Here is a 27,332-nt window from a genome sequence, read left to right as displayed (position 1 = left end):
TCCAATGATCACATTGACGCTATTCTTGATGCTCTTCCTTATACTGTTGAAGAGACAGAAATTTTGCTTTCAGTCTAAGAAGAACGTTTTGAAAAACATCCTTTTCAAGAACAGCAAATTGTTCAAGCCAGTGTTGCATCTACTACATCCAACTCTTAAAAAAAAAAAAAAAAAACTCCCAAGGTTCTTATTTTTCACCAAAGAAAGGAGGCAGAGCCCGCACCAACAAGAATAAATTGACACTTTCTTTCAGTAAGTACACTTATTTTACTTAACCAAGTCGAAATTATAATTTTTGCGTATGTTTGTAGCCATCCACGTAAAACTTAAACATTTTATTTTGGTTGTTAAGATTCTTGATGTTTTCATCTCAAGGTATGAGTCATAATTATTTCTCTTTTTTTTTTTTCTTTTTTAGTACTGTTCCGATTCCAACTAAAAGAATGATTACAAGAAATTCATTATTTATTTTAAAGAAGTAACTAATTTTAAAAAATTCAAGAAATAGTATCTTGATTGTCTTCTAACATGCCTATATATACCAATTGCGTTTAAATCACTCATTCGGTTAAGGTTTTGGAATTCAATTTATTAAATCATGTTCACCCTGTCTTTAATATATAAATAAAAAAGTTTCATCCGAATAATTATGCTTTTACTAAAATTAGATAGAATTTAGTTGATAAAAATTCTTTTTATATTGAAGAAGTAGTAAGCCAATACCACACAAATGTTACCCAAGTTTTAGATACAGGAAGGAAACAAACCAAGAAACAAGAAAAGTAGGGAAAAAATAATATTAATACACTGTGTTTAGTATTATGCATTGAAACACTGATTTTTGGATTTTAGATAAATTTTATATAGTTAATTTTACGTTAAAAATTTCTTCTGTATGTTTTTGTTTTCACAGTATAAAAATGAAATGAAATTTAACGGTTAAATTTTTTATATTGAGTTTAGTGATAATTTACTTTTATATAAAAAAATATATTTAAATACATGATTCGAAATTTATTTTATAATTTTCTAATAAATAAAATAAATCAAAATACGTGAAAGGAAGTTGTAATGAATACTAAGACAATTCTTGTTGAGAAAGATATTGGTGGAAAAGAAGGGCCCACATAGAATAACTGGCCTTGTAGGATCCGTTTGGAGGAAGAGGCAAGAAAAAAGGCATTAAGAAGCGAAGGCACGCAATACTCGTGCCCGCGAGTGAGTACTACTGAGTAGTAGGAGGATCATCGTGTGATATTCACCTGCGTTGCCTTTCTCTGCAATCTCCACCGAACAACAATATGGATATCATCTTCTCCGTTGCTTTTCTGTTACAGGCAAGTATTCATTCCTTTCTCTCTCTCTTTCTCTCTCTTTCATGGATCTCTTCGTTGACTTGAACTTGGACTATGCTGCCATAACTACGTAGGTATTCCTGCTCTCTTCGCCTGCGCTCTCTGCAGGCTCACAGCATGAAACGTATAGGTATGGCTAAATCTACTTCTGGAGATTGTCGTCGCTCTTTCCAAACCAGTAATTTGTAATAATCATTTAATTTCTCTTAGGGCTAAGCATTCTGAAGAATACTGCGCAATGTATGATATATGCGGTCAACGCAGTGACGGGAAGGCTCTCAATTGTCCCTATGGTTCTCCTTCAGTTAAGGTAATTCATTCATCTTTTATATACTACTCGATGCCTCACCATGTTCACCATCCTTTGATTTAACCACTTTCTGCTGCTTTGGTTTCTAACACCAGCCTGACGACCTGCTGTCTGCCAAAATTCAAAGTTTGTGTCCCTCCATTACTGGAAATGTTTGCTGTACTGCGGATCAGTTTGACACACTAAGAGTACAGGTTCAACAGGCAAGTTCTCTTTCTCTACTATCTCAGTCTCTGGTTTTATGTTGGTAACTCGTTTTCTTGATTAAATGTAAAATAGAAGAGATGCATGTGCTTAGTGATTTTGGCTGTGGCTGGTTACGTTAGCTTGCTCTTGGCTAAATATGAGGTTGTTATAAGCCTGTTGTTGTCGGAAACTGCTCTTTCCGCTTATGATAAATTGCTTCATTTATTTATTCTTTGTCCTGGGTATCTTAAAAACTTATCTAATATGCAGGGGGTAACATAGAGTAGACGAGGGAGGATGTGCACAGCTTATGTCTAATTATTTTATGAATATTCTCTTACTACTCTCATTAATCATTTCACTGATTTGACATATTCACCAAGCAACGCTCATCTGACTTTTGTTTATTTGTGTGTATAATGCAGTAACAGAAATGTATTGTATCTTGCAGGCAGTACCAATTCTAGTGGGCTGTCCATCATGCTTGAGGAATTTTCTAAATCTTTTTTGTGAACTTTCTTGCTCTCCTAATCAGAGTTTATTCATCAATGTGACTTCTATTTCAGAGGTCAGGCTTTCCTTTTCCTATTTTGTTTTGCAGTAGCACTCTTTTGCTTGATATTTTATATTTTTGGATGGCACTTCTATGGTTATGAGAATGTTTTTATAAATAACTAGTATGTTGACTTGTGTACTTTTGTGGTTGTGTTGGTCTTTATGTATGTACAAAAAGGTGTATGGCTTTTGAATACCGCAATAATTTGCCATTGTATTGCTGGTGTGATTTCCCTTTTTTTTACTAAGCCAAAGTAACTTTCTTGTTTGCTTAAGGTACAACATTTGTTGTTATATTTTTATCTTTTAATTGGGAACAAAGGGTTTAGGCACAATAAATAAGACCATTGGAGACATTAGTGAGGAGAGTGGATTGCATGGTTTTTAGCCTATTATAACAGGGAGAAGGGAGGCTAAAGACATTGGAGGAAGTCATTAAGAGGGAGGGATCTAGTGGTCAATGATATCTATGAAGATTTGGTCTTTAATCAAACTGACTAGCATTGTGTGATCCATTTAGCAGACCTCACCTAATGGGCTAAGACTTTTGTTATTTATTTTTTTAAGAAGAGAGAAACAAATATTTTATGAACATGCTTTAGTAATAATGCCACCCGACCAAATTAATTTATTTTCATACAAGAGTCTAAAACCCAAGAGTTCTTACATACAATTTTAGAAACATTAAAAGAGGAATTGAGGTTCTTACTATTCATGGTAAGATATTTTCTTTTGACTCAACACTATCATATTATATAGTAATAGATTTTTTTTTTTTTTTTTTTTTTTTTTTTTTTTTTGTGGTTTAGTCTTATAATTACACTCTCAACAATAAATTGATGTCCACCATCTTGTGTTCATATCAGGTTAATGGTAATATGACTGTGGATGGCATTGATTTCTATGTAACTGAAACTTTTGGAGAAGGTCTATACGAGTCATGTAAGGATGTAAAGTTTGGGACAATGAATACAAGGGCCATAGATTTTGTTGGAGCTGGAGCTAGCAATTTTGAAGGTGATCCATTATAATATGGGGAGATTTATTTTATGGATTTGATGAACTCTGTTATGAAGTGGTATTACCATCCTAATCAGAACAATGCTCCCATCTTGTATTCATATGTTAATTGTGAATGTGTCTTTAATTTGGGAATGGATGTTTAGTTTTGCACATCAATAAATGGGAAAATTGGAAAACTAAGTTAATGTTAGCAAGGGATCCTCCTATGTAGATGTGGACATATTTTTTCCATGTCTGTTGTACTTAGGTAGACTGCAGTTATACAGGTTTAGCCATGAAAAAATACACAAAAAGATCCTCCTATGTAGATGTGGACATATTTTTTCCATGTCTGTGGAACCGAGGTAGACTTCAGTTATACAGGTTTAGCCATGAAAAGATACACAAAAGCTCCTCCTTTATAGATGTGGACATGCTTTTTCTTATTGATATTTTGGCACTTTATTGCTGCTTCTGATATTTTGTTTTTCTTATCATTGAATATTTCCTTTTCCCTTTATCTCAATTTGGTAATGTATTATACTTGCTCTTCTGCTAATGTGTATTGTGTCTGATTATCATTGCCAGAGTGGTTTGAATTTCTTGGTCAGAAAGTTCCTCCTGGATTTCCTGGATCTCCTTATTCTATACTTTTTAAGACAGCCACTTTGGATCCATCTCCAATGAAACTTATGAATGCATCTGTATATTCGTGTAATGACACTTCACTGGGTTGCTCTTGTGGTGATTGTCCTTCTTCATCTGTTTGCGCGGATCCTGAACCTTCTCCACCCAGCAAAGATCCATGTGCCATTAGAATTGGGTCTTTAAAGGTTGAAACAGTATATGCATATTTTTTTATGATTAATTTTCACTTGCCGTATGACTGAATAAATTCTGCATTTGTTTTCTCTCAAAATTATTGCCTCACTGATATAGTGAAAAATTTGGTTGTCTACCGAAAAGCTTTCTTTCATCTTTGATGCATGTCATGAAATTGGTTTTTGTATGATGATACCTACAGGTTAGGTGTGTGGATTTTTCATTAGCCATCTTGTACATTGTATTGGTTTTCGTGTTGTTTGGGTGGGCATTGCTGCAGAGGAGAAGAGGAAGGAGGAGACCTGAATCTATTGTGGAACCACTGTTGAATGATAGGGTTGGTGAAGGGAGTAGTTTTTCTCCCCTCCCAAAGGATGGAAATCATCATGTAGAGGTATGTGCAAAAGCTTGTTTGGTATTGGCCCACCCATTTTGGAGTTCAGAATGAAGATTTTAATTGTTGTTATTATTATTGTGGAAACCAATTGTTGCAAAAGCTAGTCGTTAGTTGAAGTGAAAAGAATGATTTTTATACTTTAACAATTTAGGTATCAACTCATGAAAGAGCTTATTGGGTTTACATTGAAACATAGATAATGAATTAAACCCTCAACTTCTTTAATGGTAATAGTATCAACTTTGCTTTCAACAAGAGCAATAGTAGAATCTTGAGGAAGAGCTTAAAGAATAGAGTTCAAATGTTCTTTAAACGAGACTGAATCTCCAATCAAACAAAGAGAGTCACCAAGACTATTGATATGAGAATTAAAAACAAAAACTGTGTGACTATATCTGTCTATGTATATATATATATATATATATATATATATATGTCTGTGTGTGTGTGTACCCCATCATGCCCTGCACAATTAGGCTTGGTGCATGGATAATATGGTTGGTGGAAAGTTAATAGATCACATGCTGTAATGTCATCTTAAAATTTGGGTTCTGAATTGAATTCAATCTTACAAAAACTAGCTTGTAAAACAAGAGTAAACCCCTAAAAGAAAGGCCTTATTTTCCTTAATTTGTTCCTTCTTAAAACTTTATTTGAAGATATTTTTGGAGAAGCTATTTTTTGATAGCTGGTATTGCGTGCACCATATTGGTTGTTGCACTATATTTTTATATCATAGTATTTTAATTGCACATGACACTCTTGAGTACTTCGTCAAAACATCTTGTCTAAAATAAGTACGGACTGGGGAGCTATTCTGCATTGAAAAAGTAATTCATAAAGGTCTTGGAGTTTTAGGAAACACTATTTATACAATTGGTGCATAATTTGCATATTGCATTCATAACAATTTTGTTGTGTTTTTCTTTCTTGGTTTAGCTCAGAAATCTTGTTTCTAAGTTTACCTTTTCCAATTGTACATTATAATGTGTGAAGAGTTAAATGATTTATTGCATTTCTATAATGAGCAGTTTTACTCATTACTCCTTGTGATATTGTTGATTGTGTGTTTACAAATAAAAGGTGCAACAGATAGATCCTCAAGGGCAGAATGTGGTGCAATTTTCTTTTGTTCAAGGATGCCTATCTAGCTTTTACAGGTCAGTGGTTCTGGTAGTTCTTGTTAGGTTTAAAATCACATAAACTTTGTTTTGTTTTGCATCCAGGACATATGGAAGATGGGCTGCTAGAAAACCCACAATTGTGCTTTGTTCCTCTTTGGCAATTGTTGTTTTGCTTTGTTTGGGTCTGCTTCGTTTTGAGGTGGAGACCCGGCCTGAGAAGGTACCATATTTACAGCTTTAGCATCTACACAGTGCAATTTTGGATTTGCTTTCCATATGCACACATTGTTTATCTATTTCCTACCTGACAAATAATGTTTGGGCTTGATCTTTGCTAATCTCCCTTTATACATGTTTGGATGAGCTGTTGGAACACATTTTTTGGGTTCTAATGGGCAGATAGTCCAGCAATTTGCATAGGCCTAAATTTTGGTGAGTCTGCACTAGGAGGAATATAAGGGAAATTGGAGGGGATGGCTAGGTGGCAGAGAGAGAAATGAAAGATGGGTAGGTAGTTATCAAATAGGTAGAGAGAATGAGAGTGGGATAATTTTGGAGGAAAGTAAGTAGCTCTCTGTAGGAGCATTGTTCAGTAGCAGTAGACCCATTTTCTGCTGTAATTCATCTGTGTCTGAAATACCCATATTCTAATTGTTGAGTTCTTGTCCTTAGATTTTTGTTAAGCACATTGCCTAACAGCTTACGCAAATTAAAATTGTTTTATGCTGCAAATCTTTACTGATAAATAATGTGATGGAAAATATTTTCGCAAAGGATTATAGTACAAAAAAAAGTGCTCTAAACCAAAAAAAGAATACCATCCAGAGGTTGATGTGATGTAAACAGCCTTTCTTCTGCCTGCACTTTTTGGATAACATAGCAGTCAATATATGGGCTTTAATTCCTAAATTTTTAAGAATTTAATATTTCATTGAAATTTTTTGCTTGCGTTCTTGTTCTTTTAATTGATTAAGGACATTTATTCTCTAAATGGGTTACTTGTTCTCACTGCCTCTTTAAGAATAGGTTTTCTTTTGTCCTCCCTCCTCAGCATACTTCAAAATATTTTACAGTACTTAATCTAGAGTCACTAAACAAAGGTAATAAGTTTTAAATAGTGGTGATACTGATAAGTTTCAGATGAATATATATGCTCGTAAAACTTATTTTCTTCTTGAACTTGAAGAGTATTGGCCTTGCTTTTTTCTTTGTGCTGCAGTTATGGGTTGGTCCTGGAAGTAAGGCAGCTGAAGAGAAAGATTTTTTTGATAGTCATCTTGCTCCATTCTACCGAATTGAACAGGTTTCAGTTTGCTTATAATTTGTTTTACTTTTCTTTTTGGTCTTGTAATTCGGAGCATGCAATCTAGCTACTAAAATTAAGCTCCCTCTTATGTGAATGTATTATCTAGTGTCTGCTCATCTGTAGGAATGGTTGCAGGTTGAATTGGATAAGTTTTGAACTTTTGAAGAGAAACAATATTCAATCCAATCCAATCCAATCACATTGGTTTTTGTAATTCATCATGTATTTGGTGTAGTTTAAATTTAAATCCAATACAATTCCATTTAAAGCTGTTTGAATTTGATTGGTTTTCTGTTTTAGTTTTAGTTTTTTGTTAGTTTTAAGAAGTATTAAATAAATGATGATATATAGCGTACCTAATCAATAATTTATAACATTAATAAAGGGGATTTCCTTTTTAACTACTCTTTTGGTCTCTACAATTTTTTCCAATTTCACCCATTAATTAATTGCTATTTTAAATATGAAGTCAACCATAGTTTCCTCTTAACTTTTTTATTACGTTTCTTTCTTATTTCGAACTATTATTCTATATGAAGTAAATCGTATTTTAAAATGTGTACATTTCAGCTCATATTAGCAACAATCCCAGAATCCAAGCACGGCAAGCCTCCAAGTATCATAACAGAAGAAAATATTGAATTGCTTTTTGAAATACAGGAAAAGGTGTTTACAATTCAGTTCTTTTCACTTACTAGAATTTAAATGTGGCTACTTTATGTTTGGTGGGACATTTTTATTAAAGAAATAAGTTTATTGTTTCAATATTCCAACAGGTTGATGGAATTCGAGCAAATTATTCTGGTTTGTTGGTATCTCTGAGTGACATTTGCTTGAAGCCTTTAGGCGAAGATTGTGCCACTCAAAGCATTTTGCAGGTCTAACCCGCTACTTTCCAAACTATTTCTGTAGTACTTTTGAATTGTGTATGGCAAATAATTAATTATTTGGCTTCTATTATCTGTAAGTTGTACAATCAACTGGCTTTTGCTATTCAGTTCAATTCCAATTTACTTTTCTTTTTTGTGGTTTACCTCGGATCCTTAATTTAATTTCCCTTTTTGTCATTATTTTTATTCCATTAGTATTTTCAAATGGACCCTGACAATTATTACGACTATGGAGGTGTTGACCATGCTGAGTACTGTTTTCAGGTAAACTTCTATAATCTAATTATGGGTTACCCTTGTTATTCAGAAGATTTTAATTTAAAGCAGTTTACTTTATGAGCAGATAAGAATTTTAGAGAAAAAGGATTAATGTTTTAAAAAACTCTAAATTCCAATAAATATACTAATTCAAGTTAAAGTATTTGTGTAGGTATGGATGGACTACCACCTTTTCAATTTTTTTTCTTCGTAGTGTAGCCTTTTTCATCAAATGTATTCAATCGAACGTGTAATGCTGTCTTGTACAAAATATCTCCTTGCATGTGTTTAATTAGACTTGAAAGTGTTGTCGTGATTTGGCTCTATCTTATTATATATGTGGGCTCTAATTATATGATTGTCATTCTCAGCATTACACTTCTACAGAAACATGCTTTAGTGCATTTAAGGCTCCTCTTGAGCCAACTACGGCCTTGGGAGGGTTTTCTGGAAACAATTATTCTGAGGTAAGAATCTTGGATTTTGTATAGATGCCTTTTTATGCAATACTTTCTGCTATGATGATTATCCTATTCCAGGCTTCTGCATTTGTTATCACGTACCCTGTGAATAATGCAATTACGAAAGTTGGAGATGAGAATGGGAAGGCAATAGCTTGGGAAAAAGCTTTCATCCAATTAGCTAAGGTATGACTACTAAAATATATTCATTGCAGTTATTAATTCTTTTTTATAGCTTATATGCACAAAATCTTTATTTTATTTTACATTTAATTCTTGTGTATTCCTTATGTCACAGTTGTGCTTTTTTTTTATTATTGAAGAAATTTGGTTGTCATCTTTGGTTTTATTCCCACAAAAAACCTTGAGAAATGTTTTTCAGATTTATTTCCAAGAGTCTAGATCTTTATCCACACACCAAACTTCTATCAACACATGTTTGCGGGATACTTATAGAGAAATTTTTTTGGACCCTGATCTACATCTCTTTTAAGCAAGCCTTTGATAGGATAAAATGTTTCCTCTATGACTTTCTAGCTTAAGCGAATAATTTGCATAATTTAAGTGAGCTAAAAGCATAAGCAAGCAATGGGCCTTGCTTAAGTGAGTTGCTAGAAAGAAGGAGTAGTTGGCCTAGCTTAAGCAGCCTTCTTTTAGCAAGTCTATGTTTTCTCTTGCTTAGGCAAAATTCTTTAGTTTATATACCTGGCTCTAAGGAAACACTCACAAAACACATCAGAATGCTCAATTATTTATTTTCCTAAATAAACTATTAAAAACTCAATTTATTTAGGTTTCTAGGAAAATAAGGTCTAAAAGCATAGAATATGTGTTCGATAGTGGTTGTTCATAACTTGATTATCAATTTTCACCTTTCTAGTTAGCATTAAAACAGATTATAATCCCAACAATTCCAGTAAATATTGCTCTAAAGAAGTTTTTCAAAACCTAAATAAACTTTACTAGAGATCAAGATTGTCTAAAAAATGAATAAATGGATTGAGCTTACTTTGTATTGTAGGCAATATATTGCATATGTTTTTGAGCGAGTGTGCCTTTTCATGTTGCGTAATATCATGTTTCAAGTTAGCATATTTGTCTATTCTTCTCTTTCCTTGTCCATACTCATTTTTTGACCCAATTTATATTTGGAAGGAGGAATTGCTGCCAATGGTGCAAAGTAGCAATCTTACCTTGTCATTTTCAACTGAAAGTTCAATTGAGGAAGAATTAAAGAGAGAAAGCACTGCAGATGTAGTAACAATACTTGTAAGAAATTTGTGTTTCTCTCTGCTGAATGTAAAAATATGATTTGTGTTGTGTGTAAGCTAATGATCTGTTTAGTTTGATTGGGGGTTCATCCACATGCTTTATTGGAACATACAATAAATTTCTTTTCCAACATATTGTTAGGTGAGCTATATTGTGATGTTTGCTTATATATCGGTGACCTTGGGAGATACACCTCATCCATCTTCTTTCTTCCTGTCATCTAAGGTATACTTTTCTTGAAGCTTGCAATTGTCATATAGTATAATTCTGATATTGAATTGTTTGTGCATATTGATAAGTGCCAATATTTTCTAATTTGTACTTCTTGATATAAATATTCTCGGCTAATTCTTGATATAAATATTCTCATTTTCTTTCTTCAAACTCTGATTATTTTATACTTCCATTCTTCAACTTTATGTTATTCAGGTATTGCTTGGTCTTTTGGGGGTTTTGCTTGTTATGTTTTCTGTCCTCGGATCAGTTGGATTTTTCAGTGCTATTGGAGTAAAATCAACACTAATCATTATGGAAGTTATACCTTTTCTGGTGTTAGCAGTAAGTCTTTATGTTTTTATCATTATCAAGTGTATTTATTGTATGTATTACGACTACCAGAGTTTTTATATTGTCTTATATCAGTATTGTGCACATTCAATGGATTATGTGCAGGGGACATGACGTGCCTGTTTGGTTGCCTCCAAACTCACATTAAGTTGGGGGGTACCAGAATCAATTTGGATAGTATCCGTGCTTGTAAAAGAATACATGCAGATGCCAATTTCTTTATTTTCTGCTATGTTAGTTGACTGTTATTCTCCGAGTAGGCAGTTATAGCTGTCATCATGAAATTTATAAATGAAACATCTGTCACTTCATGGCTGTAGTGTTCTACTAGGATATTTACTCCTTGTATACAGAAAGCTTAGCATCTTTTGTAATCTTTGTGATAGAACCACGAAAAGTACAACTGGAAACAAGGCTTTGTCTTGTAAATCTTTATTGCTTTATTTCCAATTCTGCACCTACCAATGGCTTAGAATGTTAGAACATATTTTCCCCAGAGGTTGTTTGAGAGAACCTCACTCTCCACAATAATCCTGAACTTTTCTTTTCCTCCCCAAAAAAACAACCTGCTCACCTCCTAATAAGACTATTTATAATAGTCTGTTACAGTTATGTAATAATTACAACTGTACTAACTACCTTCTTTTTTCCTTCTTTTATAAACTGTATCAGACCTATCAATACCCCCCTCCATGAAGATTCACCTTGTCCTCAAGGTGAAATTCTGAAAATTCTTTATGAATGCAGGCAGATTCCCAACTATTCTCAATATCTGGAAGATGCTTCCATTTGATAAGAACTTCTTACTCTCCTTGAGTGGTCTATCTGATATGCTTCCAGAATATAGTCTTCAATAAGTGGAGGAGGTAGGGCTGGGTAGATGTGGCTGGCTGCCCTCCCTGGTGACTAGTGATGCTACTTGTGATGTTTGGGCTCTCCCCATTCCCCATATTATGATTACTTGTGACAATAGAATTTCCCACATCTCCCATATTATGATTACTTGTGACAATAGAATTTCCCACATCTCTAGAGAAACTTAGTTATTGAATATGACCTATACCCACTATTGCCCCTGTTTCCATACGGTGTTCCCCGTTTTGTTGTAACTATGATTTTCTCCTCAACTATCTGAGCCTTCATCATAAATTCAGCAAGATTAGTGGGTTTATATAATTTCACCTCTACCTTAATGTCTTCTTTCAAGCCATTCAAAAATATACCTATCAAGTAATATTGTTCAATGCCCTTCAAGAATCCCGCATATTGTTCAAATTGCTCTATGTAATCTTTAGACCGTACTAGTTTATGTTAATCGGATTAAAATTTCGAAAGGATTTTTTAACATAGTGGGTTGAAGCCTTCTTACTACTGCAACTTTGAAAGCATCCCACGTGGGATTGGGGTTACATGTTTCCCACCATTGAAACCAATTTAAAGCTTTCCCTTCTAAAGCAATCGAGACAGCCTACATCCTTTAATTGGAAATACCTCTCCAATCGATATGTCCACACATAAGCCTCCCCTCCTGCAAAAACAGGGATGTCCAATTTCCTCCATCTTGAGGAAGATGTTGTTTGCCCTTGATCATGCTCTCCTCTCCCTCCATTGTTTTTGTTTATGACAGAAATATCGTCAGGTGTTTTTCTTGCTGACAACATTTTCTCCAGTACCACAGTCAATCCACTAAACATATCTTCCAGACGTTGGAACCTCCCATGATATTCATTTTCTTGTCTGTCACGGTCTTGAACTAGTTCTTGTACTATCTTTTCCAGCCTATCCAATCTTGTTTCCATTCTTGTATTCACCATGCCCCACACAGCTACCACATGATCAAGAAAGAGGCTCTAAATACCAATTGATAGAACCACGAAAAGTACAACAACAAACAAAACTCTGTCTTGTAAATCTTTATTACTTTATTTCCAACTCTTCACCTACCAATGTAACAGGCATAGAAATGGCTTAGAATGTTACAACATATTTTCCCCAGAGGTTGTTCGAAAGAACCTCACTCTCCACAATAGTCTTGGACTTTTCGTCTCTTCCTCGCCAAAAAACTCTCTAGGTATCTCCTAATAAGACTATTTATAATAGTTTGTAACAGTTATGTAATTACAATTGTACTAACTACCTTCTTTTTTCCTTCTTTTGTAAACTGTATCAAACCTATCACTTTGAATATTCAGTGATGCAATAATACATCAATACAATTTCTTGTTGTCCTTTTCTCAATATATTCAATATGGTATCAAGAGTGTATGAGATATTGGTTTTTTTGTCTTGGAAGACTCTTCGCATTCCATTCTTAACAATGCCAAAGTATATGAGGTAAATGTATTGGAGTATTCATTACCTGCCTACTGTTTTTCTTTCAGTTAGGAACTTTGTAACTAACTTAGGAATTGCGTAACCAACTCTCAATTAGTTACAATTTGTTAGGTTTACACAATTAGCTTTACTAATTGTAATTATGTTACCATAGTTAGATAGACCTATCTACTAAGGCTACATATTGCATATTGAGGTTTTCAAGCAAGGTAGTTTTTGTAATCTATCTCATTCAATGAAATAATCTGCTGTCTGGACATCCTAAATCTAATAACATGACATTGTCATCGCCAGCAAAGATTAGGATGTTATTGACAGCTTGAACCAGAATTTGTTCAAGCCGTTTTATATTAAGAATCTTGGCAAGCTTTTCTTGAGGTATAGAAATTGCAAAATGTGGACATGGAATTTCTATTTCTTAGAGGGAATATGCCTGTATATTGTAGAGGAGGTTGGCATCGACAAAGTGTAAACCTTGGAAGCTTTTGGAGGAAGCCATTAGCCTACCCTAAATAATATTGAAGAATGATTGGGTAGCTAAACATTCTTTAAATAGCTATGCCATGTATTTCTTTTAATGCATAGTGTTAGACAATTCAATGATCCTCCATGTGACCATACTAGAATGTCATTGTTCAGGTATTAGATACATAAAATTGCTCTAGGAAGATGGTTACTCTATGACTACGAGGATAAAGTTTATATGAAAATATAAGGTTTACACGTGTGCAGATCGCCAAGTTCTCCCTTGGGCATTATTTTTTGAGGTGATATGATATCATAGGAAATAAAAAGCTGGCATCAAGCATTAACAGTTGCAATGTGTGAACTTGTATTGCTTAATAAGGAGTTGAGTTTGTAGATAGCAATTCTTGAAGTTTGCATGTGGTAATCAGGTAGTTCTCCATGAAGTTTCAAATCCAAGGTTTCATGAAAGAAGTAAAACACATTGAGGTTGATTATCATTGTGAGGCAGAATATTCTTTCTAGAAGAAAAGAAGAAATTTGTTGGGAGTTTCACATTGCCTACCTCAATTTTTGGAGTCTAGCTTATATATCTGTTGGATTACTTTGCTTAATGATTTTTGATTTAAAATGAAATTTGACATGGTACCGAAGCCTATTAATCATCTTGGTAATTGTCTATTCTAGTATGGTCTTCTAGTTTGGCAAATATATGCGAGGGGGCATGTTGGGAAGTTTCAATGTGGCTTGCCTCAATACTTTGGATGTGACTTATGTATCTATTGAGCAATTTGCTAAAGCATATTGGTTTTAAGTTGAAATTTGTCTTAGAACCATAGCCTTGCTCATGTTTGCAGTCCCCTAATCTAGTAGGCTTGCTTGATTTGACAAGCATCTATGGAAGGAGGGTATTGGGAAGTTCCACATCGCCTATTTTAATTTTTGGTGTACAACTTATATATTTATTGGGCAACTTTGTTTGATGTCAATTGATTTTAAATTGAAATTTGACAAATTTATCCCTACTTTCATCAAGTTACTTATTCCTGTTCTAGATATCTACTCTTAATATTTTGACCAACATTCATTCAGGTCCTCAAGTTAGTTATGTTTGGAACCCGCTTGTTGCATGACTCCTATGCAACAACTTTAGAGGAGTGATTGAGTAATGTTTAGTTTAATTTTAATTTTAATTATTAGAATGTTGAAGAGTAAACATTAAGTTTTGTTATATTTAGTTCATGCACCCTTCGAGCAATAGTGTCATAGGAAATAGCTTGAATTCATTGTTATTGTCTTATAAATGGATGTATATAAATATCATATATGCTGACTACCATTTTCTTAAGTTAATTCAGATCCCTTCCTCTAAATTTGGGTCATTCTGTAAATGAATGTTTTATTAACATTTTTAACCTTACTTTTTTGCAAGTTTTGAAAGATCATACTTCTTTTGGATTTTCATTTTTTGTTCAGGTTGGTGTTGATAACATGTGTATAATCGTAGATGCTGTGAAGCGACAACCCTCAAATTTACCAGTTGAAGAACAAATAAGCAATGCAATGGGTGAAGTTGGACCTTCAATAACGCTAGCCAGCTTATCAGAGATTTTGGCATTTGCTGTAGGGTCATTTGTTTCCATGCCAGCATGTCGTGTTTTCTCCATGATTGCAGGTTAAAGAATTATTTCTTCTCACCTTTTATTTTTGGCAAACAGAAAACTGAACTGGAAATTTTCATCAATACATAAATAAAGGAGGGTAAAAAGTACAACTACTTAAAAAAAGTGTTTTTAGGATTTCATAACGTTAATGATTACTGCTGCTTTTTTTTTCTATAGCTTTGGCGGTTCTACTGGACTTCCTTCTGCAGATTACTGCTTTTGTAGCTTTGGTTGCATTAGACTTTGTGAGAGCTAAGGACAACAGAATTGACTGTTTTCCATGCATAAAGTTGAATCGGTCCTCTGTGGAGGAGAATGAAGGTACATGCATAAAGTTGAGGCACAAATACTTTGGTTTACTGCTATGCTTGCATCTTACAATTGAGGCTTTTGGGTTTTGATGGTTTTCAAAATGCTATAGACTTTATGATCATGTTGTCAATAGGAGTTGATCTTATATAGTTACAATTATAGAAAAAAAGAGTTGATCCTTTATAATCGGGAACATTGTTATAATCATATAAATAAAGAGCTGATCCTTTATAATCATAAATATCTATATTATATATGTATTATATTATTAGGAACATTTTTATTTATTTCGTATCATTGCTTGTTATCAAAGAATACCAAATCTCCTTTATTTATTGTATTGATTCCTTTCTCTCGATATAAATAAAACATTTGTGCTAATGAGGGTTTTATTTGACCTATAAATCACACTTGCTAATTTATCTAGCACTAATAGGTTAATCCATAAACTTATTGGATCTAGTGGTCTTCGACATGATATCACAGGCTTCTTGTAGTGGTTACAAATTTGATCCTTTTGATGCTGGTTTAGTCTTGGTGAGATTTAGTTATGGAACAGGGCATGATTGTTACATGCTTGTCAACACTTCAATTTGAAAGGCCCTCGTGTAATGAAGCATCAAACATGTTAAGGATACACAAACACTCTTAAGTAGTGCATCTTGTGGATTCAACTTTTACCTTTAAATTGATCTCGATAATTGTTTACATATCTTACAGTTCCATTCAAGAATAGTCATGAACTATTTTCAGCATCTGTTGGTATTTTGCATGCCAGACTTTTTTCTTTCCATGCTTATATATGGTTCTAAGCATATCTAATCAAAGTGTAGGAAACAGGCAGGAAAGAGATGGATTATTGACGTGGTATATGAAGGTAAAGTTATTCTTAGTTCATGGGCTGATTATGTGTAAACTTAAATAAATTTCATCTTATTACGCATGTTTTATGAATTCTATTTTGTTGTTTTCTTATTCTATTTGATTATCACAGGTAGAAATTTCTTAAGATACAGTAATCTTGTACTTTGTTTTGAAGGGTTAGCTAGATAAATAGGTGAGAATGAGGGTGGAATGGGCATTTAGTGGATTAGAACATTTGTAAGAAAAAGATAAATCCTTTTTGAACGGGAAACTGTAGGAGAACTACTTTTCCTTATTGTACGTAGTTCATGGGCTGATTATGTGTAAACTTAAATAAATTTCATCTTATTACACGTTTTATGAATTCAATTTTGTTGTTTTCTTATTCTATTTGATTATCACAGGTAGAAATTTCTTAAGATACAGTAATCTTGTACTTTGTCTGAAGGGTTAGCTAGATAAATAGGGGAGAATGAGGGTGGAATGGGCATTTAGTGGATTAGAACATTTGTAAGAAAAAGGTAAATCCCTTTTGAATGGGAAACTATAGGAGAACTACTTTTCCTTATTGTACTTAGTTGCAATGAGGAAATTAAATCATTTTTTTAATCTTGGATTCCTATCAAACTGTTTCAACTTGCTAGATCAACAAATGGTTGAAATGAGTCATGATTGAAGCTTTGGTGAGTTTAGTGGACTTTTAGAAGCAAGTAACCAACAAATACAATTCTCACCTTTTGAAGATCAAGTACAGTGTAGGGGGAATTTACAACTTCATATAAATGCTAGGAAGTGAATGCAGAAGTGGAATCAATTGGGAGGACGAGTACTAGTATAAAGAACCCACTCAAGAGATACCTTCCAATGAAGACAAATAGGGTGGGAGTGTAGAGGTTCTAGGATCTTTTGATATTCGTCTTCTGATGCAAATCACTGACTAGTTGAGTTCCTTGATTCTAATTGTGAATTCCATGATTCTATTAACTAGGATAACTATTCTATTGGGATTAGTCAGTTAATTTGAGGGGATTAGTCATAAATTTAGAGAATGACTGGAAGGGGCATTCAAGGAATTGAAAGATTTCTTAGAAAGGAAATATCCTTTGTGATGGGGAAGCCCTTTGAGGAGAATTCTTGTTAATCAAGAAAAAAACTTTTGTTTCTTTTTATGCCCATCTTGTTTCCTACTAATAGTAATTTGGGTATTATGGGATGTCTAAGTCCCACATTGAGTAGTATGGGATTGTTATTGGAATATTTATGTGTTTGATTCTCCCCTTTAAATGGCTAGGTTTTTGTGGGAGTGTTTCCCAGGCATTTTGATACCTATTACTTTCACTTTTCTGATTAAAATTAAGTGTTCTATCATTGTGCGATTGTAGGAGGTTCATGCACCATTTCTTGGACTACGGGTGGTTAAAATTTTGGTCATCGCCATCTTTCTTGGATTTACCTTAGCAAGCATTGTAAGTTTCTTGGTAAATGAGAAAATATTAACTTTCTGTAAGACCCTTTTGAGAACTGTCATTCTATTTATGTGTGTGTGTGTTTTCTTTTGTTTCATTTTATTTTGGCAGGCATTATGCACTAGGATTGAACCTGGTCTTGAGCAACAGATTGCTCTTCCACGAGATTCCTATCTTCAGGTTTAATTTTCTATTTGTATCCCATGTTTCATTTTGTACCGTCCAGACTCACGTTCATTTTTTGGGTCTTTTCAGGGTTATTTCAGTAACATATCTGAGTACCTTAGAGTTGGACCACCATTATATTTTGTTGTAAAGGATTACAACTACAGGTTGATTAATTTTATTGCTCTAAGTGTACTTGTCTGTTATTAATTGTCTTTTAAGAAGATAACTAAGTGTGTATTATTTACAAACTGAAATGACACATTAAGCATGCAAGATGCAGTTGAATACAATAGGACATAGAATTAGTGGGAAGAACATTATGATATAAATCATTATTTTCCTCCACTGTACTGGCACATGAAAAAATCTCATAGATGTACGTTTAAGTGCATTATTTGAACACTTGAACTGATTTCCTGTGAGTATCTTGCGCAGTTTGGAATCCAAACACACAAATCAGCTATGCTCCATTAGCCACTGTGATTCAAATTCTCTTTTAAATGAGGTAATTCAGTGGTCATGTTCATAAATATTGCAGTATAATTTTACTCCTTTTTATTGCACCTTATTGTATGAGTAGATTAGTTTATTCATATTTAACCAACTGACAGCTTGTCAGATACTTGAGGTTACTCAGATCGTTATAACTGATAGTTAATCAATTTCTTTCATCTGGAGATATAAGAATGTGATATAATTCAGTTGTAGTTGGCTTGAATTCATTTTGCACAGCAATTTCCTTTCTCCCTCTCCCTTTCCTTGTATATATCAAACTTAAATATAGTATAAGTGAGCTTTCTCGGTCTTTATCTTCTTTTATTCCCCAATCCCTAACCCTAAACCCTTATGCATACCATAACTGTTGAATATGGGTGTAATGTTGCATAATTTTTCTTACTGCCTACACAGTTTTTCACATGGTATTGGAGTTCTAGGTTTTTCCTGGAGCCTTGGTCTCTGATTTTACCACATATTACCTTTATTGTCATTTTATCTTCAAGAGGCTAGAACCTTATTTGCTGCAGTTTCATTGTAACAGCTTTTATTGCTGTTTTCTCTTTTTAAAATCACCCATTAGACAGCCAATTGCTGATTTTCATCTCCATGATCTGATCCAAAATCAACAGAGGGAGGATTTAATAATGTGGAGATAAAAAGACTGAAAGACCTACTGGGAACACTTAAGAAACCCTCTGAATTGTACTCTCTTGCTCTCTCATGTAATGTTTCTTGTATGAGAGTCTCACATAGTGCTAACTCTTGGATTGTGGATTTGGGAGCTAAAGATCATATGACATACTCGTTTCAACTCTTTCATTCTTATATCGTACCTCCAAGCAATAGGAAAATTATTGTTGCCAATGGTTCTTTAACTATAGTTGCAGAATATGCAGATATTTATTTATGTTCCAAACTTTTTCTTAAAAATGTTCTACATGTCCCAAAACTTTCAACAAATCTTATCTCCATCCATAAACCAACATATGACTTCAATTGCATTGCGATGTTTTCTGTCTTGTGTTTTACAGAAGTAAGACTCAGGGAGGTGGATTGGACTTGTTAAGGAATAAAACTAACACATGACAAATGAATGTCTGTACTCATCATATCAAATAAAAATACTCTTTGGTTATACCTCTGTGGGTTAGGACATTCATCACATTCTGTTTCCCCATTTATTTGGGGTTATTAGGAGACGGAATAGAAATGGATTTTTCTCATACATGGTGGGGAAAGAAGTGAAATCAGATCTGCAATCACAGCCAAAAGAATGAGAAGATAGGACTTTCTAATAGCTGTAAAATAGGGTGTATAGGACAAATCAACCCCTGAAACATAACAAAAAGTGGCTGGGACCTGTTCTGTGGTGGCAGTGGCATGTGGTGTACACACAACTAATATGTGTAGCTACTGGTTGCACATATGAAGGGGAATGGCTGATTTGATGGGTCTGTAACTTTGGGTACCGGGGCATCAGCATCAGCTGGTTTTTTGAGGGGATCTTTGCTGGAAAAACCCACTGGGCACATATTTCAGAAACAGCACTGTTGGCTGATGGCAGTAGTTTCTGGGCATGATGAAGGTGCCAAGGTGGCAGTGAAGGCTGCTGTTAAGGCCCCTTTGGATCAAGAGTCAAATACCTAGTTGATAAATGTAAAAGATTTGAAAGGAAGTGATTACAGTTTATTTCATATTCAGCTTATTAATAGGGAGGATTACTACTTTTATATTTAGACTGTTAATTGTAATTCTAGAATTTGTACATAACTACCCTTGTGATGTATTCTACTTTTTTATGTTTGTCTGTATGAACGGATTCTGTACTCTTGGTTCTATATATTGCAGATATCTAGAGCTTCATTAGTGCCAAAATCGAGCTACATAGCCAAACCAGCTGCATCGTGGCTTGATGATTTCCTTGTATGGATGTCACCTGAAGCTTTTAGCTGCTGTCGAAAATTCACAAATGGCTCTTATTGTCCACCTGATGATCAGGTACGTGCTTCTTTGTACGTTGGATAAAATTTGGATGCAGCGAGTTCAACTTCTCTTTCCTCCTATATACGTTTTGAACTTACATTCATGCATAATGTATATGTTATATGCTTTGTGATATTCTGGTTCCATTATTTCTTCGGCTTTATTTTTGTTTCTAAATTAATTGTTTAAATGATTAATCTAATTAAATATTGTTTGTTGTATCTTTCTATTTGTAATAGTAAGTATCTGTATTTTTCAGCCACCTTGCTGTTTACCAGATGAAGGCCCGTGTGGATTGGGTGGAGTGTGCAAAGACTGCACAACAGTAATATACTTTCTCCCCTGAGTTTCTTGTTTATTACATTGGATAATACTTGCTCAAAAGTTGCAAATATAAACCGAAAGGGTGAATCGGTAAAACAACTGACCTTTCTGGTTGATTCCTAGTGTTTTCGCCACTCGGATTTGGTCAATGATCGTCCATCTACGGAAAATTTCAGACAGAAGCTTCCCTGGTTTCTTGATGCACTTCCATCAGCTGATTGTGCAAAGGGTGGTCATGGAGCTTACACCAACAGTGTAGATCTGAATGGTTTAAGAAAATACTCACTCCCCCTTTTTAAAAGAACAAACATTTTATTCTGTTCCTTTTGTATTTGCTATAACATTCTTAAACTTTAAAATCTGATATACAAATATTGCTTATAACTGAACTTTCAGGTTATGAGAGTGGTGTTATCCAAGCTTCTGAGTTTCGAACTTATCATACACCACTTAATAGACAAGTAAGCAGAGTGATAAATGATGATCTTATTTTCCTTGTTTTGGCAAAAGTTTTTCACACATCTGTGTTTGATCAAATGAAAATCTTGTTAGGGTGACTATGTGAATGCAATACAAGCTGCAAGGAATTTTTCGGCGAGAATTTCTGCTTCTTTAAAGGTTTGAGCATCAATGGCATTATGCATTTTTACCTGAGCTGTTTTTGTATTCAGGGTCTAGGAATTGTTTGTAATATGGTGTTCAGGTAATTTTATCTTTGTAATTTTAATTTTTTATTAGGACTTGCATTTATGAGCCTTTTTCTATGATTGACTCTATAACTATTATGACTTAATTCTTTTATTTTTTTATTTTCATCCCTATTAACTTTTTTTATTTTTGCTTTTGGTTTTTGAAGTTAAATTCCTCCGTTGAACCTAAAGGTGATGACATTATAAGTCATGATGATGTCATCACCTGTCACGTCAACAAAATGACCGAAGTAGAGATGTTGACGTCAGTCATCATAAGTGTCACATCAACATACGACATCAATAAAAAATGTTATGCATGTATATGTAGAGAATAAAATAAAATAACATGTTTTTAGGATCTAAAATTAAAAGTTACATATTTATAAGGACTAAAAACAATATCTAGTCATATTCTTAAAACGAATATTCAACAACTAAAAATTGACGCGAATGACCGATAATTTGAGGACAAGAAAGGCCAACCATCATAAATGATTTTGTAATAGAAGAAAAACTAGATTCAGTTGACTATTATGAGGTTTTAATAATAATGAACATTACTATAATTGAATGAGATGAGAAGGGTAAATTATATTAATGCTAACGAGTACTGATTTAGTGTTATAGTTATTCTTTTTTTTTTATTATTATTATTATTATTATTATTATTATTATTATTATTATTATTTCTGTCGTTTACCAATCTAATATTTTACCTGGAATTGTTGTTCCTTCTTATCTTGACCTGAGTCCCCATGTTTGTTGTTATTGTTAACTCATCACTTTTTCTTGGAATGTCTTTTTGGTTATATAGTAAGTTTGACAAAATAGCATTTCATATGATTATGGATCTAGTTTCCATTTTCTCATCCTTATGGACCATTTTGTAATTGCTAAACCTGTACAGTGTACAACATTGTTGATTCTTTTGGGGTCTCCAATTCTTGTTGACTAAATTTATCTCATGCAGATGGATATTTTTCCGTACTCAGTGTTTTACATCTTCTTTGAACAATACCTGGACATATGGAAGTTTGCCCTGATCAACATTACCATAGCACTAGGTTGGTGTTCCAAAACCATTTAAGTAATGCATATCTATGCAGAATGACATACTCACGTGTCAACCTTGTGTAAGCTGGACGGTCTGTTTTGATCCTTCATTTTTCCTTTATGTTCGTACTTTGCACTTTATATGTTGAAATTTTAGCCTTTATTGACAAGGTTTATACCCATGTTCTTGGCTTCAAACTTCCAAATTCTATCTATATGGTCTTTGATGAAGTAGTTTGTCATCTCAACAATGCCAAACCGCTTTATTTCTGCCTCTTGAAAGAATATATAGCATCATCTGGTTCTTTTTACGTATGAAAGATTTCAGTATTGGGATTTAAAACTATATATCCATGGGTAATACTTATTTGCCGTCCTCTTAACATTTTTTATTGGACCAAAATTGGAAAGTGAAAATCTAATTCATGTCTACCTACCCACTTTTGTCCATGTTTTGTTTCCCCTTTCTCCTTGACATATATTCTTCAATTATTACTTGTATGAAAATGTGTCATATCAATGTGTCTTAACATTTCTGAGTGGACCAAAATTGGAAAGTGAAAATGTAATTCATGTCTACCTACCCACTTTTGTCCATGTTTTATTTCCCCTTTCTCCTTGACATATATTCTTCAACTATTACTTGTGCGAAAATGTGTCATATCAAGTCTATCTTTCCTTAATCAAATTCATTTTAAATACAAGTCTATCTTTCCTTAATCAAATTCATTTTAAATAACTTAAGGTATATCGCAGGTGCTATTTTTGTTGTTTGTTTGGTCATCACATCCAGGTATACTTAAGTCTTGCATATTTACAGTTAAAACTACAAATATGTTCTCTCCATTACAGGTATAAGTATATCTCTTTTGTGTTTTCTATTCAATGCAGCTTGTGGAGTTCAGCAATCGTATTACTAGTTCTTGTCATGATAATTTTGGACCTCATGGTATCATTTATCTTACTGTTGCAAATTTTGTTTCATCTTTTATTTGCTTTCCTTTTTACATCCTTTTTGATTCCGTAGTTACAGACTCAAACAAACGACCTTTGCGACTCCTGCAGGGTGTAATGGCAATTTTGGGTATCCAACTCAATGCAGTGTCTGTTGTAAACCTTATTATGGCAATAGGGATTGCTGTGGAATTTTGTGTGCATATAGTCCATGCCTTCACGGTTAGTCTTGTCCTCTGTTCTATAAATTGACAGGTCTTTCCTCTAGGGTTTTCAATGGAATAGTGATGTCTGTTTACTTCCTGATTGTTCGGAAAAGAGATTATGAGGATTACTAAAGCATGTGAAATTCAACCTGCTTTGTCACTAGGGGAATATTGATAGTTTGATAAATTCAGAGACTTTATGCAATTGAACCACCTGCCTATTGGTGACCATGCACATTTTCTGATCTTGTCTACATGTTTTCACAGGTAAGCTTGGGAGATAGGAACCAACGAGCAAAAACAGCATTGTGTACCATGGGGGCTTCTGTATTCAGGTTGACTATATTTACTTTTGCATTTGGAAATGCCATGGATTGTAACATATTTATCCGTGTACCATGTGTAGCTCACTATGGGTATAGAAAAAATATCTAGTAATAACTGCTGTTGTTTGATACTTGAGAACAACAAATTTTGTCTACAAACCATATATGGATCTATTAACCATCATGTATGCTTGTATGGTAAAATTTTGTTGTGATGATAAAAAATGATAACAAACCTAAGCTGATATGCCCCCATTATATATTGTATTATATCTTAGTGATTGACCTGGTTAATTAATAGTATTAAGTAAATGCATTAGGTTATTGTATTTTTCTGTAACATTTTGGTATCAAAGTCAGAGGGAGATAGGTGTGTTAAAGTGTGTTTACCCATGGAGGATACCCCACTGTACCAGGTGAGCTTGGGGGATGGGCAGAAGATGAAAACCAGGGGCTGCTGTGCGAGAGTCGTGATCAGTATAGGGGAAACCGAGATAGTAGAGAGGTTTCACTTATTTGAACTAGGGGGAGTCGATGTAATACTGGGAGTGGAGTGGCTAGCCAAGCTGGGAGAAGTAACTCTAGACTGCGGAAAATTAACTATGGTGTTCAGTCAAGGATCAAGGAGGATGATTGGCCACTACCAAAACCTCTAGACCTGAATCGGAGGGCAGTAGCCAGTGGGCTCCCTTCATATAATAACACGATGATGAAGAGGAGCCAGGAGATCAAGTTTCATGGTTCTAACCTTGAGGACAAGGTTGTTTTGCAGAGGGGTGTAATGATAGGATCTAAGTAATAGGAGATAATGGGTTTAAGAGAGAAGAAAGAGTTAATACAGAGCTAATATCCTAACTGTTTTAGTAGTTAGGAAAGGAGGGAAGGGAAGTCTTGTATAAATAGAGTTCTATTCATTGTTAAAAGGCAGTTAGTCATATTCTTTTGTATAGACAGGTCTTGGACCTTGTGAGGGGGTTAGGCTCCCATTAGATTGAGGGAGGTTATGCTCCCAGATACTGATTGTAAACTACTTTTGTTGATGAGAATACAGATAATTCATTATTTTCCAATTGTTTTCTTGTTGTGATTGTGTGAGTGAGTTGTCTTAGTTAGGCTTCAAAACCAGATACCTAACAATTAGGTTATTGTATTTTTTTTGAAACATTTTGGTATCAAAGTCAGAGGGAGATAGGTGTGTTGAAAGTGTGAGGGTGGTAGGAGGAGGTAACGATGGTGGTTTCAGAGTTGTGGGTAGCAGAAGAATTTTCAGAAGCCATGACAGATACCATGTAAGGAAAGGAAACAGAGAGAGAGAAGGAAATAATATTGAATATATAGGAAAATTGTCTTACAAAGAAAAGATAAATAATCTATTTACAACAGATAGAAAACTAAAATATATACAGAAAGAAGAGTTCACTGATAAAACATAGTAAGTTACTCTGTCTTGTGTTATCAGGAGGAGCCTTCAAATTTTAACATGCTATTACACTAGTGGCGTCTATCATGGCCATAGACTTATTGTATTATATACATTTTAAAATAACTATCATTTTTTGGATACACATGTGCGTACTGTATTTGTGCATCAACTTGTAAAATAAGCTTCAGCTTGAGGGGGATCATTATAAGAAATTAGGGTTATTTGTAGTAGACCTAAGCTAAGCCGCTAGCAGGTGGGCTAGTACTGGAAGGACTAATGCTTGGGCTTTTCAATGGTATAAATAGGTGCATTTAGTTATTGTACTTGTGTGTGATATCTTATTATCAATCTCAATACATTGTTTGTGGTCATTCGTTCTTTTCATGTTCAGTGAAAGAACTTTTGATCCATTGGACTTCGTGAAAAGTTTGACTTAGTATATAGTTCTGTACTTTTGATATAACTCTTGCTATGTTGTTAGAGAACTTGTACAGGTATATAGCATTTATGACTAAATTACAAAAATTATTTGAATGATGGTTGAATTATTGACGTGTCTGCACTATTATTTTGTTTGATATTTTTCTTTCTGTATTATTTATCTTTGTTTGGCAGTGGAATCACACTTACAAAATTAGTCGGAGTTATCGTCCTTTGCTTCGCTACATCTGAAATTTTTGTGGTATGTACATATCGCCCTTAGATCCAATACTTGATTATTGTCTGATCAATAAACATTAGAATTAATTTTTGGGTCTCTGCAGGTTTATTACTTCCAGATGTACTTGGCCTTGGTTATCATTGGCTTCTTGCACGGTCTTGTGTTTCTACCAGTAAGTCTGTGGTGTTTGGTTTTTACTCTACAAATGGCTGTAGCTTTTCATTGACGTCATGAAATAGATTTTACAACGTTTCCATTTTGAGTTTTATTGATCAAACATGGCATTCAATTTCACAATGCGTTCAACATGCCTTACAAGTGTATTAATCATTAATCCATAAAATCACCAATTGGATTACTGCTGCCTATAGTAATCGAGCACTTTACCTTTACGGCTCTGGTTCAATTACTACTTGCCAGCACTCAGCATGACGCTAAGCCCTGGCTGAGGCTTGTGGTATGTTTTGACCTTAGGATAACCTAACTTCCCCCTAAACCTTTCTGTACCCGAAAAGTATATATGCACAAAGTTTAATCACACATTTAGTTCTTATAATTATATACATTCTTCTTTTACATGTTAGACACACAAATCAGACACATTTATAGACTCACATATTAGCTTTTCACCTACAAAATCATAAACTCTACAGTTAAGACACCATTTATTTCCTCTTATTAACCACTACAATAAACTACTGACACTTACACTCTAAAATTGACAACTCTTAAACAAATACACAATCCAATTAAATTTATCACATTTAAATTTATCCTACCATTATATTTTTATACTTAAAAATCATTCATTTTAATCCTCACACCTATAATTTTAATTTTTTTTATAAGGATTAAAAATATTATATATGAAAGTTAAGACGATTTTTAATATAAGGATTAAAAGGTAAAATGTGTTCAAGTACAAGATTAAATGAGTAACTTATGTGCAGTGACTAATTAGGAAGCATCTAACGTTTCCTGCCCTTCCTTTTCAGGTGGTATTGAGCCTGTTTGGTCCTCCGTTGAGATATACAGACATTTAGAAGATGACGTGCCCTCTGTACTTCATCAGAACAGAGCCTCTACTTAGATGAAGCTTAGATTTTAACCACGCTGATCACATGTTTGATGAATAGAAAAATTGTTCTGACAAGGATTCGTAGTATCTTTTCTTTTGACTTTTGGATTGAAAAAGCTTATCGCTTATGTATCTGAACGTGTTCACGGAGGAACATCTGCTAATTTCTGACGATTGGTTGGTTCTTCACAGTTACAACAGTGCGTATATGATATAATTCCGAGAACATTTTTATAGAGGAAATGTACTATACATTGGTAATAGTTTGACATCATTCCATCACAAAATAAGTTTGCCAACTTTTAAATTAATAATGTTAAAACCCAAATCGACGGTCATTTGTCATTAGATAACAA

General features: G+C 33.9%; 1 protein-coding gene across 1 annotated transcript; it reads left to right on the top strand.

Annotated features, from left to right (window-relative positions):
- Positions 1–1,165: 1,165 nt before the first annotated feature.
- Positions 1,166–27,239, top strand: LOC124838672 (Patched family protein). Its single transcript, XM_088097031.1, has 39 exons — positions 1,166–1,337; positions 1,430–1,485; positions 1,566–1,665; positions 1,761–1,872; positions 2,307–2,419; positions 3,273–3,423; positions 3,997–4,241; positions 4,433–4,624; positions 5,711–5,787; positions 5,854–5,971; positions 6,971–7,054; positions 7,628–7,723; positions 7,834–7,935; positions 8,143–8,211; positions 8,577–8,672; positions 8,745–8,852; positions 9,822–9,935; positions 10,080–10,163; positions 10,368–10,496; positions 14,781–14,979; positions 15,146–15,289; positions 16,114–16,157; positions 17,527–17,610; positions 17,722–17,790; positions 17,866–17,942; positions 18,214–18,283; positions 20,125–20,274; positions 20,519–20,584; positions 20,707–20,851; positions 20,980–21,044; positions 21,136–21,201; positions 22,246–22,339; positions 23,085–23,121; positions 23,220–23,277; positions 23,394–23,504; positions 23,756–23,823; positions 25,853–25,919; positions 26,002–26,070; positions 26,894–27,239. Exons 1-39 carry the CDS (start codon positions 1,302–1,304, stop codon positions 26,939–26,941), a joined length of 3,813 nt encoding a protein of 1,270 aa, XP_087953157.1. The 5' UTR covers positions 1,166–1,301; the 3' UTR covers positions 26,942–27,239.
- The last annotated feature ends 93 nt before the right edge of the window (positions 27,240–27,332 follow it).

Source organism: Vigna umbellata, chromosome 1 (genome assembly GCF_029865625.1).
Source record: "Vigna umbellata cultivar VRB3 chromosome 1, Vumbellata_1.0, whole genome shotgun sequence".
In the NCBI taxonomy this organism is placed as follows: domain Eukaryota; kingdom Viridiplantae; phylum Streptophyta; class Magnoliopsida; order Fabales; family Fabaceae; genus Vigna; species Vigna umbellata.
The sequence above is the reverse complement of the archived record's forward strand: the minus strand, read 5'-3'. Positions and strand labels throughout refer to the sequence as shown.